A 12,679-nucleotide genomic window follows, 5' to 3' on the forward strand; every position below is an offset into this window, starting at 1 on the left:
GTGGAGGTTCCCTCACATGGACAAAAACATCAGGAGTGGGTAGGAAGCATTTTCCCCTAACCACACAGTTCTAGGCATGTATCATGAACCCATTACATTTCATCCAGATAGTGGATATTTACCACCTTTTTGGCTGTCCAGGATCTGAGTCTTCTTTCTATGTTTCCTTTTGGGGGGAGATGGTTTGCTCACCCCAGGGAGGAAGAACCTGCTTCTTGCTAGGGAAGATGGAAAATGTCAGTATCTTGTTTTCTCAATCCTCTTGAACTGTAGTGGAGACTCATGGACTAGTGTTTACCAATCAGATGCACCTAATCCTGACTTTGAATTGCAAGACAGTGACATTAAAAAGCAGGAACCAAATGGAATCCTTTTTTTGGTAATGGGGTAAAGGTGGCAGAAGGTAGCTATACCTGTTTTTTTGATCTAGCAGCAGCTCCAGTGACTGGTTTCTGGTAGATTGGCAGCACAAGCCAGCCCCAGTAGCAGTGGAAGTGGTGTCCCCACAGGATCAAGTCTGTGGCATGATTTGGGGTGCTGTTCCTGGCTGTGTGGCTATGGGCTCTGGTTTTCAAGGGTCCCTGCGGATTCCATGAGCTATCCCAAAATTCTTTTCCTAAATTTCTTTTCTGCTTCAATCAGCCAGCGTCAGTTTCTGTTGCATATAATTAAACCCTGACTAATGCAGAAATTTGTACGAAGAATGGTTGTTGACAACAGATGCACAGGAAAAGAAGGGGAATCTGAGAATTGGTTATTTGGGCCTGTTGGGACCAAGGACAGTGAAAATCCAGCTTCAAGTAGAGGGACTCTGGCAGCTCAAGCATTCGTTGGTGAGACAGTCAATTAAGTTAAAACTTCTAGTTTTAACTTCTAAATCTTCTAGTTCTGGAAAGAAGTGTCCCTTGAAAGCAAGTCTTTAAGAGGCTGAGTGGCCACTGCTGTACAACAGTCTCCGGGGCACAGAAATTTCATCCCATGAGTGGGATGGCTGCTTCTGACTATGTTGTCCAGGCTCATATCCTAACTCCTCAGCTCCAGTGTCCACTAAAAGTTAAGGACTTATTATGACAGTGATGAAAGAATCTCCTTTTTATCTTTTATTTTGTGGAAGCAGGAATTCAGAAGAAGATGTAGTATTAATATTACTGGAGCCAAGAGTCAACCAGTGGAAGCTGGAACTATGGCAGCCCTGTCCTGCAGGATTTGGAGCCACGGGAGCATTGAAGTTGCTGCTGGAGGTGCCACCAAAGCGGAGAAGGAGGGGAAGAAACATCCTGACTCCTCCTTATCTCCCAACCTCTAACCTCTTATTCATACAGAAGACAGAAAATATAACTATGATATGCCTAGGATATGGAGCAGAGGAGGGAAGAAGAGGAATGGATCTGAGAAACAGGAAATGCATCTTGTCCCTAGTCAAGAGTTGTATGACTACATCAGATCCCAGGGTACCTGGAAGGCAATAGCCAAATCAAACCCAAGAGGAGAGCCAACAAGGGTAAAGTTTTGCTGCTTTATATGGGCAAAACCTAAAGAACACACATGGAAATAGACTCTGAGTGTGCTAGACTAAGGAGGGAGCAATATGATTTTAGATTGGACTGAATTTATTGATATGGGTGCCTTTACTAGAGATCCTTATTTCAATTGGCTAGTTTGAGTAATCAGAAGGGATCTTGGCTTCTCTAGTCCCAGAATGGGCCCCCAGAAGATCGTCCATTTGTGAAGTTATTGAGAAATACACAGTGACAGGAGCACTATCATGGCTGTTCTCTGTAAGGCTGGGGACAGTAGTAGGAAGCTGAAACTTGCAGTTGAAATGGGTGCCCTGACTTCATTAGGGATAAAAGGAGCTTAGGGTGGGCTGGGCGTGGTGGCTCACGCCTGTAATCCTAGCACTTTGGGAGGCCGAAGCAGGCGGATTGCTCAAGGTCAGGAGTTCGAAACCAGCCTGAGCGAGACCCCATCTCTACCAAAAAATAGAAAGAAATTAATTGACCAACTAAAAATATATATACAAAAAATTAGCTGGGCATGGTGGCGCATGCCTGTAGTCCCAGCTACTCGGGGGGCTGAGGCAGTAGGATCGCTGAGCCTCGGAGATTGAGGTTGCTGTGAGCCAGGCTGACGCCACGGCACTCACTCTAGCCTGGGCAACAAAGTGAGACTCTGTCTCAAAAAAAAAAAAAAAAAAAAAAAAAAAAAAAGGAGCTTAGGGTGGTAGACTCCAAGCAGTAGCCCTTAACCACTAGGACCCGGGGGACATAGTTACCAAGTGGGCATAGAGCAGGAGTTCAGATGCCAGATGAGTACCCAATGCCCCATGACTATCTACCCCTTCACCTGTCCCCTGACATCCCTTTCTGCTAATACCTACACTTCAATGGAAGGCTTCCACCAACTACAATGCAACCAACCATCTTTTGAAAAACTGATAACACATTCACCTATCCCCAGAGAAGTCAACCTATATCTCAGTAGGAACTATATCCAGCTGTGCTTCCACGAGCTATGGGCAATGATCATTCCTTGGGTAACACCGCTATCCTGCCTCGAAATCCTGTAATCTGTGGAATAAAGAATAAAATTAACCGTCACTAACATGCTATTAAATAATAGCGAGGGAAAGGAAAGAAGAGCAAAACTAGGTTAAAATAGTTAAATTCGCGCATTGATTGAAACTAAGAATCAGTTGTAAAACAAGCCATTATTTTATGTACCATTAAGGAAAGCTATTCCATTAAATATTGATATAATGCTTTCTCATCACTTATAACTTAGAGTCATTTTATATTTATTCAGACATAGACATAGATTTTGTTCTTATATAACCCTTGTGCATACATATAAATTAAAATATAAGAAAAATATATTGATTATGGTATTCCTCAAACTTCTTCAAATTCATAGTTATACTCTGAATTTCTGCCACATTATTTCTTCAACAAAGAATATTTGCCCCACTGTCCTCTTTCTGTGCCTTTTTGCACAGACAATAACTTTTTATTTCAATGTGGAATCATAATGTAATATTTTTGAAGACATTTTAAAGGACAATTAAACTATAATGGGTAGTACCAACAATATACATAGCTCAGTTGAGGTAATAACAATATGAATGGCTATGACCAATAAGACAATGCGCAGGCGATGGTAATTATATCATGAATGTAGCATGTTACCAGCAGTAGCAAGGTGCTATTACTTGTACGATGCAGCCCTATTGTAAAGGTGTTAAAAATATGAGAAAATGAACACCTTAGAATTGATGAAATGCAATAGTGTATATAACATACACATGACATCACAAGAAAGAAAATACAAATATGTGCTAAGTCCTTTTTTCTGATGATATATTTTACTTCTGTTCTCCAGTAACCCTTCCATGTCCCATTTGGCTTAATCTGGTACCTCAACTGTGGTTGTTTGTTTGCTTATTCTTTCTACCCAGTAGGTTAACCAAAATCTTCATTTTTGAGGGATCTGAGGCATTGATAGTTCTACCAGCAGAGTTACTGTGGAAAAAATTCTTGCCTTCCCCCCCCACATTTGTGTAATGGGTAACTTTCCTCTAGCTGCTCTTAAAATTTTCCCTTTCTCACTTATTTTCAACATTTAAATTATAAGCTTCTTTATTGTGTTTATCCTCCTTAGGGTTTCTTGAAATTCTTGGCTCTGTGGGTTTATGGTTTTCATTAAATTTGGAAAAATTCTGGCTCTTATTTTTTCATTCTCCTCCGTCACTCCACTGTGGGACTCTAATTACACACGTTAGACTGTTTGATGTGGTCCTACAGGTCACTGAGGTTTACACATTTTTCCCTGCCTTTATATTTCTGTATTCCACTTTGGATAATTTGTATTTCTAGGTCAAGTTCACTAATTATTTTCTTTTGTAGTGTGTAATCTGCTATTATCCTATCCAGTGAAATTTTAATTTCAGATATTGAATTTTTCAGGTTTAGAAGTTTCATTTAGTTTTAAAAAATATCTTCCCTTTCTCTCTTCATTATGCTCATGCTTTCCTTTAAATCTTTGAGTACAATGAGTATATTTAATATTAGCTCATTTAATATCTTTGTCTGCTAACTTCATTATCTCTCATGTCTGGGCATGTTTATATTAATTGATTTTTTTCTTGGTTATAGGTCTCATTTTCCTGCTTTTTCATGTCTTATCAATTTTTTTTAGGTGCTGAACATTGTGAATGTTACATTATTGACAAGCTGGGTTTTATCGTTTTCCTATAAAAAATATCAATATTGAAGTTTGTTTGGGCAGGCAAGCTATTTGTGGATCACCTTGATAATTATAAGACTTCCTTTTAATCCTATGCACTAGGCATGTTTAACCATGTTAATAAGCGTGACCTGATGGTTGTCTACTGAATGCTCTGTGTGTTCAACAAGGTCCCTCATCTCTGGCTAGCCAGACTGTAGCCTCTCCCAACTCTGTGAGAACTCTGGAAATTATTAATCTTATAGCTGTGCAACAGCTATTCTTTGTCCACTCCTGTGGAGTTTCGTTCTAAACATACTCAACTCAGTGTTCCCACAGAAACCCCAAGGGACCCCATGTCGATTTCCAGAGTTCTTTGTTTGTGTGGCTCTGTACTCTGTACCACAAACTGTAGTTGTCTTGACCGTCTGTTTTTTCGGCTCACTAAGACTGCTGTAATATGCTCAGGTTCCCTCTGCTTCTGTTCTGGGGTGCAGTAAATGCCTACAGGAAGAAAGTCAGGACAACTGTGGCACTTGCTCCCTTCATTTCCCTTCTTTCAGGAGTCACCATCGTATAGGTACTGCCAGCTCTACGATTTGGATGTGTCCTCTTCAAAGTCCAGGTGTTGCCAATGAGGTAGTATTAAGAGGTGGGGGATCAGGTCACAAGGGCTTCTTCACAGATGGGAATAAGGCTTTTATAAAAGAGAGTTCACACAGCTTTTGGCTGGCTTGCCCTCCGCCATGAGAGGACACGGTGTTCCTTCCTTCTGGAAGGTGCAGCAACAAGGCGCCATCTTGGAAGCAGAGAGCAGCCCTCACCAGATGCCAGAACCTGCCAGCACCTTGACCTTGCACTTCCAGCCAGAAGACTGTGAGAAATAAATCGCCCAGTCTGTGGTATTCTGTTGTCGTAGCACAAACAGACTAAGACAACGTGCTAATATCTGAAAACAGTTGTTTCATATATTCGGTCCAGTTTTATGGCTGTTCATGGTGAGAGGACTAGTCTGGTACCAGTTACTGCATAATGGGGGGAGTGGAAAGTGGAATTCTTTTTATTAATTTTTTAACTGTTCCTTTTTATAACTTTTTGAAGTTATAAAATTAATTAATTTTCAATTTTGCTGTTTGTTTGTAACATAGACATTTATGGCTGTACATTTCCCCATGGACACTGCTTTAGCTTTATCCTGCGAGTTTTGCTTTGTCAGTATTTTTGTTATTGTTCAATTAAAATATTTTCTAATTTTTATTATAGGTCCTTCTTTTACTCATGGATATAATTATATCCATTAATTTCCATATCCATGGAAAATTATATCCATTATATTCTACAACTATTAGTCCTCTGTTGAACGTATTTGTATTACAAATCCCTCTCCTGTGTGGTTTATCTTTTTACTTTTGTAGTCGTATCCTTTAATGACACAATTTCTTAATTTTAATGAAGTCCCATTTCTGAAAACTTTTTATGGCTAGTTCTTTTTATGGCCTATTTAGAAAAATTTTGCTTAAGATCATGAAGATATTCTTCTATATTTTCACTTCAATTATTTATTATTTTATTTTTCACAGTTAAGGTTATGTTGCATCTTGAGTTATCTTTTGAAGATAACTAGAATTAACCAGGTGCCTTTCTATAAATCAGGTGACTAGATACGGTTAGGTCTGTTTTTAGGCTCTATTCTGTTCCATTTATATCTTTTCCTGTGCCTTCTTAGTAAAGAATTTTTTTTCAAAGTATTATATGTTTTCTACTTTGTTGATTGTTGACTGTCATGCTGCATTTCTTTGTCCCTCCCTATCCAATTGTCCTCCCCCACTTTCTTCTTTGCCCAGGGAAGCTGATCGGAATGGACTACATTAAGGATTCTTTTCTGTCTCTGATTCTGGGCCCAGTAGAGAATCCTGGCAAGGGATCAGAGGGAGGGGAGACAGGTGGGATATTTACGCTCCGGATTGCCTTTGGTTTTGTGACTCGACCAACTGCCATTGCTCCTCTCAAGGCGGCTGATCTGGTGAAATTCCTTCTCCTTCCAGGTTCTGGTAACATCTCCCTGTCCTTCTCTCTTCAGTTCAGAGGTGACAGCTTCTATGCCTGCTAGTCCTGGGTTCCTCAACTACCCTAATCCCGGCTAACACCTTTGTGATTAGTTTCTTTGCATATAAACCTCTCAGAAGAACCTTAACTTGAACGTGCTGTTTCCTGGTGAGACCCTAACTAATGCACTGGCATGTTAGAAAGCTTTTTAAAAAATGTCTTATATTCTCTATCTTTGCTAAACATGCTTTCTTTTTTATAGTTTGTTTCTAGAAATTCTTCAATTTCTTATGTGGACAATCATAGCTTTTTGTAAACGGAGACCCTCGTGTTTCCTCCTTTAAAATACTTACAATTTTATCATTTTAATTTCTGTTCTTTTTCTTTCTTATTCTCCTGGCTGAGGCCTCCATTATAAAGTTGAGCAGAAGTAATTTTAATTGTCTCATTCCTGGCTTTAAATTGAATGCAACAAATCGTTTGCCAGTAAGAATTGTATTTGTTGTAGATCTAGGGGAGATGCCCTTTTATAAGTCAAGGAAGTTTCCTTCTCTTTGAGTTTATTATTTTTTAAAACCATTAACAGATATTGACTTCTATTGATCAGTATACTGCATTGTTTGAGAGAATAATGAAGTTCTTTAGTTCCTTTCCTTTTCTTGTTTGGCTCTCCCTTGAATCTTGGCTCCATCCTCATACAGCAAGTCAAGGTCAAAGCCATGGAGACCGTCTTTCCTTGCCCCAGGCTGAAAGGGCAGTAATGGAGCCTCAAGTGAAGCTTGGGCTTTTTGGAATCTTCTATGCAGAACATTGTAAGACGTCTGTGACGGCAACATTTCAATGTATTATTTTGCTTACGAAACATCTGCTTTTATAAAATCCCGATTTACTCCTTATTAGGAGCAAGGAGAGCAAGTAGCAAGGGGGATGATGAGCAGAGAAACCATGTTCTGATACCCATGTCACTGGCGGCAATCCTATGACCCAGGTATTGGTACACTTATTTTACAGACAAGGAAGCTGAAGCTTAGGGGGCGAAGTGCTCTGCCCAGAATAATGACCGAGTGGGATTTTGGATCTGTGGCCCTAATGTTATGCTCAGGAGCACCGCTTGCTTCCTCACAACAGAGAAGTGAAACCTGGGCCCCATCTCACCACTGGTATACTTCTTTCTCTCTCTGACCCTTGGAGCCTCAGCTACAAGTATTCTGGACCCACTCTTCCATCTAGTTCCCCAGAAGTTTACAGTTTGGAAGCACTGTGGCCCTCTAACCATGGTTCCAGACCTCCTGGGCACACTGCGGGCTGCATAGCCTGTCACTGTTGTGAGTATTGTGCATGTGTGTGTGGACAGGAGGGTAGAGTCTGGAAGAGGCAGGAGGGCAGAGTGGGATTCTGATTCTGCTTCTCTGTGGACTAGGCTTGGTACCGTGTGATGGGCAGGCACTTGCTGCTGCCTGGTCTGCTCCTGTCCCTTCCTCTGACCACAGGCTGGACCGTCTCTAACTGTCTAGTGACTGAGGGCTCCCAGCTGCCTCTGTTTTCCTGCTTCTTCCTGATCTGCCCATTGGACTTCAGCTTGCCCCTTCTTGCTGCATGCAACTCGGTGACCAACCTGACACAGACCTTGGAAGCAGTGCCACAGAATGTGGAGGGGCTCTGTCTTGGTGGTTTCACTTCTGTTCTGCCCCGGGATGCCTTCTCCAACTTCCCTGGGCTGAATCTGAATCTCACCCAGATCCTGCTAGGAGCTCTCCGGGGCTTGGGGCAGCTACGACATCTCTCCATTTCTTCCCACGTCAAGGGAAGATTTATCCTCCTACCTCCTGATGCCTTTGTTGACCTGAGATCCCTCTGGCACCTTGCTTTCCTGGGCCCCTGCCTGGATGGGAACTTGGGTGTCCGGCTGCCTCCCAGTGTACAACAGCTGTCTGTCAAGTCTGGTTGCCTTCAGGATATAGGGGTGCTGGCTGACATCTTCCCTGATCTGGTGCATGGCCCTTCCTCTGGAAATGCCTGGACTCTGGACATGTTGGATCTGTCATTCAACAGGAAGCTGACGATGACCAGGCCCGGGGCCCTCCAGGGTCTCCGGGTAGGGACTTTGAATCTGGACCACACAAAGATGAAGGCAGCTGCAGTGGTTGGACTGGGGCTGCGGAGGTTGGATGGCCTGTCTATGATATACACTGATACAGTTGAGCTGCCTGCCTGGACAGTTGCCCACGTTGAGCTGCAGGAGCTGAATTTGGGAATTAATAGGATAAGGAACATATCTTTAGAAGCCTTGGCTTCCTGCCGCAGCCTGAAGAGCTTGAATCTTCAGAGCAATTGCCTGACTGAGCTACCACCGGGGTTCCTGGCTGCCATGCCCAGGCTTCAGAAACTGAACCTCAGCAACAACCAATTGCAGAGTGCCGTGCTGTGCAGGAATGAGACAGCGGCTGTGTCTGGACTGCAGGCCTTGGATTTGTCCAATAATGGGCTGCATACCCTGCCCCCAGCCACCTTCTCCTGTTTGCCCCACCTGCGAGAGCTGTTACTTCAGGGAAACCAGTTGGTTCGCCTGGAAAGCCAGGTATTTCAGGGTCTACAGAGGCTAGAGACCTTGAATTTGGGCAAGAATCCACTGGTAACTCTGGATGAGGGCTGGTTAGCTGCTCTGCCTGCACTGAACACTCTAAGCCTACTAGACACCCGCATGGTGCCGAGCCCAGCCTGGGATGGGAGAGTCTGCGCAACTTGAGACTGCAGTTCCCCTCTGACCCTTCTGGGGTAGGGTTGTCGCTGCCCCCGAGGCTGACTAGCTTGGAGCTTCTTACAGTCTCAGGCACGAAACATTGGAATTTTTCCCCTAATGTCCTTCCATTCTTGCAGACCTTGACTTTAAAAGGCTGGGGACTGCAGCTGGAGACCCAGAATGTCTCCAAGATCTTCCCTGCCCTTAGTGAACTCTCCCTGCTTGGCAATAGCTTGCAGGCTCTCTGCTCCCAGGACACCTCCAGTTTTTTCCTGTGGCAGCTCCCCAGGCTCAAGTCCCTGAGCGTACAGGGAGATGGGCACAGCCCCAGGCCCTGCTGCATCACAGGGCTGCCCGACCTCCTAGAGCTGAAGCTGCAGACACTGCAGTCCAGAGCCCGGCCCCGCCCAGTGTGGCTTGAGGAGCTGGTGGGTGAGCTGCCGAGGCTCCAGGTGCTGCTGCTGAGTCGGACAGGGCTGGAGACACTGTCTGCGGCTGCTTTTCAGGGCCTGAGCAGTCTCCAGGTCTTGTTGCTAGACGGGGAGGAAGGCCTTGTGCTGGACGACAGCCTCCAGGACCACAGTCCTCGGATGCCCCCGTACATGTATATTCTGTTTTCATCCCTGGCCTGCCTGTGTGCCAATGCCTGGGTGGGGCCCTGGCTGGAGCGGTCCCCCAGAACATACATGCACATAGTAAGAACGCAGCTGTGCCAGCCAGAAGCTGGGGGCCGCCCCAGGGATCGCCTTTTCCCCTTTCTCCAGAGCCACTGCTCCAAAACTCTGGGGCTGGGACTCTTTTTGGGCAGCTCTGCCCTGCTGCTTCTGCTGGTCTCCCTGCCCTTCTTATGGGAAGCCAGGAGCTCCTGGATCCTCTATCTCCAGGGCTTGTTCAAGGCTTGGCTCCAGGGTCTGAAGGGTCAGAGGGATGAAGGCAAGAATCTCCTTTATGATGTGTTCGTGTCCCACTGCAGGCAAGACCAGGGCTGGGTGGTGCAGGCGCTGCTGCCCACTCTGGAGGGCTGTCCTCCAGCTGGCTGGGGGCTGCGCCTCTGCCTCCCCAAGCGGGATTTTGAGCCAGGCAAGGATGTGGCCGACAGTGTAGCAGACAGCATGGCGGGCAGCTGGGTCACACTCTGTGTGCTCAGCCGCCAAGCTCTGACCACCCCCCGCTGCCGCCTGGAGCTCCGCCTGGCCACCTCCCTCCTGCTGGCTGCCCCACGACCCCCGGTGCTGCTGCTGGTCTTCCTGGAGCCTGTCTCCCGCCACCAGCTCCCCCGCTACCATAGACTGGCCTGGCTGCTCTGCCGAGGAGACTATTGCATGTGGCCCAAGGAAGATGAAAAAAAGGGTGACTTCTGGGCAAGGCTGAGGAGCAGGCTGGAGTAGGCTGGGTGAGGGCAGATTGGAGGTGCATGTGTGTTGGAGGGTGGGGTAAGAACAGCAAGCCAGCCCGGCAGAGAGGCGGTGGGTATGTGTGGTTTGTGAGGCTGAACTTCGCTTCCCCATAGGAGGCGGGAGTGCTGCATGTGCGGGGAGTATCAAATGCTGGGAACACAGGCTTTGGAAAGACTATAGAGGCGGAATGAGAAAATTTGGGAGATGACAGGTGGCCATGTGGTATGTGATGTGATTTCAAGATCTCCAAATCTTCAATAAATTTGCTAAATCCATGAAATGGTTGGCTTGATTGAACTTTTTTTTTTTTATGGAAACCCACATGAGGCAGAAGGTGAAGAGCCTGGAGTGATGAAAGGTGGGCTTGCTAACAACCTGTCTAATAGCAGGAAATAAACTTTCAAACAGAAAGTAAGGGAAATAAATTCACAGCATATACTTACCCCTTTGAAGAGGAAACTCACAACACTTCCCTTTGTTTTGTTTAATTAAAGCACCTATGGCCTAACTGGTTATCTCTAAGAGTGACCTCAGCCTTGAGGAGCCATAAGCAGACAGTAAAGGTACAAACTCCCTGCTCCAGCTCTCTGCCTCAGTTCCTGCTAAAAACCAGATTCCGAGGACTCTGAGAAAGCCAGCCTCAAAGAGAAAAGAGAAAAATAAGGAACACCTGCAACAATGTTGCCACTGCTTCTGTTATCAGTCTGCCTACGAAGAGAAAAAAACCCATTTTTACCCTTTAAAACTCCAAGCAACTTCCCCTCAGCTGCCTGGCATTTCGACTCATGTGCTGTGGCCACTCCCTTCCTCTCTCTCTCTTTTGCATGCTCTCTTTCTTTCTTTCTTGGAGAAATAGATAAACTTTTACTTCTGTATATCCTAATCACTGTGTGAGAAATCTACGCCCTGCTCCCTGGGTATGAATTCCACACCCTTTCAAATCACAGAAACTGTAGTCTAGAAGAAATAAGGTCTAGAAGAAATTGGGAATTCAGGGAGCATATGGAGAAAGAGGGAGGGCTCTGGGAAGTCCTATGCTGTGGAATGGGTCCAGGCCAAGTTCAGCTTGATCTTCAAGAGGCAAACAGGACCCTTTTGCCATCTGGGTTATAGAGGAATTGGCAGCTGAGGACCAAAAAGCTGGATGCTGCCCAGAAGGCAGCAGACTGATTGCCTCTCCCCTCAATAAACACATGAAGCGTCTATCTCCTTCTGAGACTCATAGCAACACTGGGAGGAGGAACAGACCCCTTGTCACTCTGTGCTGTGGCCATGCTAGCCTACCTGTAGCTCCCAGAACACCGTGCACTCCTGCCTCTGGGCCTTTGCACATGCTGTTCCTGCACCAAAGAGCACCTGTCTCCTAGGGAACTCGTAAGTATTCCTTAAGATGTGGCTCAGCCATCACCTACTTCAGAGGCCTTCCCTGACCTCCCAGCCTGGGTAAGCTGTTGCCTCTGGGTTCCCACAACTTCCTGCACCTCCTTTTCTCAGAGGACTGATCTCAGGTCTGGGGATGATCACACTATAGTTTGGGAAGAAAATGTTATAACTTCTATTTCTATTTTTGAAAATCTCACCTTATTCTAAAGCTTGACTGCTTTTTAGCCATATGGCTTTGGCCTGTTACTTAACCTCTCTGTATCTCAGTTTCCTTTTCTGTGATATAGGGGAGAATTAGACCCTCCCTCAAAGGGTTTCATGAGGATTAAATGAGTTAATATGTATAAAGCACCGAGAGAAGGACCCAATAGTGCATTGTAAGTGTTCAAGAAAAGTTAGCTATTACATGCACATCATTTATAAGTGAAAAAATACACATATGTTGCGAGTGTGTGCTCAAAATGTTTTACTTATAGGAGTGCTCTATCAGGAAAGTTTAGAGATCAGGCCATGTGGGCAGAGACCAGGGCCTTCATCTCTGCATCGTTAGAGCCTGCTGTTGGCACAACTCAGAGAGTGTCTCAATGAACAACTGTGGCCATTTGGATTTGCAGACCAAATCCTGATGGGTGCTGAACCAGAGAGAACTCGGATCTGGTTGAGCTTCTGTTGCTTATTTCTATACGACACTGGAGAGAGCACTTGGCCTCCTGGGGCCTTCCTTAGTTTTCCTCTTCTGTAAAATACCAGCCTTAGACAAAGGTTCACTGAAACCATAGAATAATTCCAGGCTAGATTGGGGTGAGGTGCGCCCTCTTGTGTCCTAATGGTGTCCTCTCTCTGTGCACACACCTCCCTTCTTCCTCTAGATGATGTCGAAGTGGATGTCCTT

At 45.2% G+C, this 12,679-nt stretch overlaps 1 protein-coding gene across 1 annotated transcript; it reads left to right on the forward strand.

Annotated features, from left to right (window-relative positions):
- Window positions 1-7,702: 7,702 nt before the first annotated feature.
- LOC142875553 (toll-like receptor 12) lies at window positions 7,703-10,395 on the forward strand. Its single transcript, XM_076010121.1, is given in 2 exon segments — window positions 7,703-8,984; window positions 8,987-10,395. Coding segments are annotated over 2 exon segments (2,691 nt in total).
- The last annotated feature ends 2,284 nt before the right edge of the window (window positions 10,396-12,679 follow it).

This window comes from Microcebus murinus, chromosome 2 (assembly GCF_040939455.1).
Source record: "Microcebus murinus isolate Inina chromosome 2, M.murinus_Inina_mat1.0, whole genome shotgun sequence".
Classification (NCBI taxonomy): Eukaryota; Metazoa; Chordata; class Mammalia; order Primates; family Cheirogaleidae; genus Microcebus; species Microcebus murinus.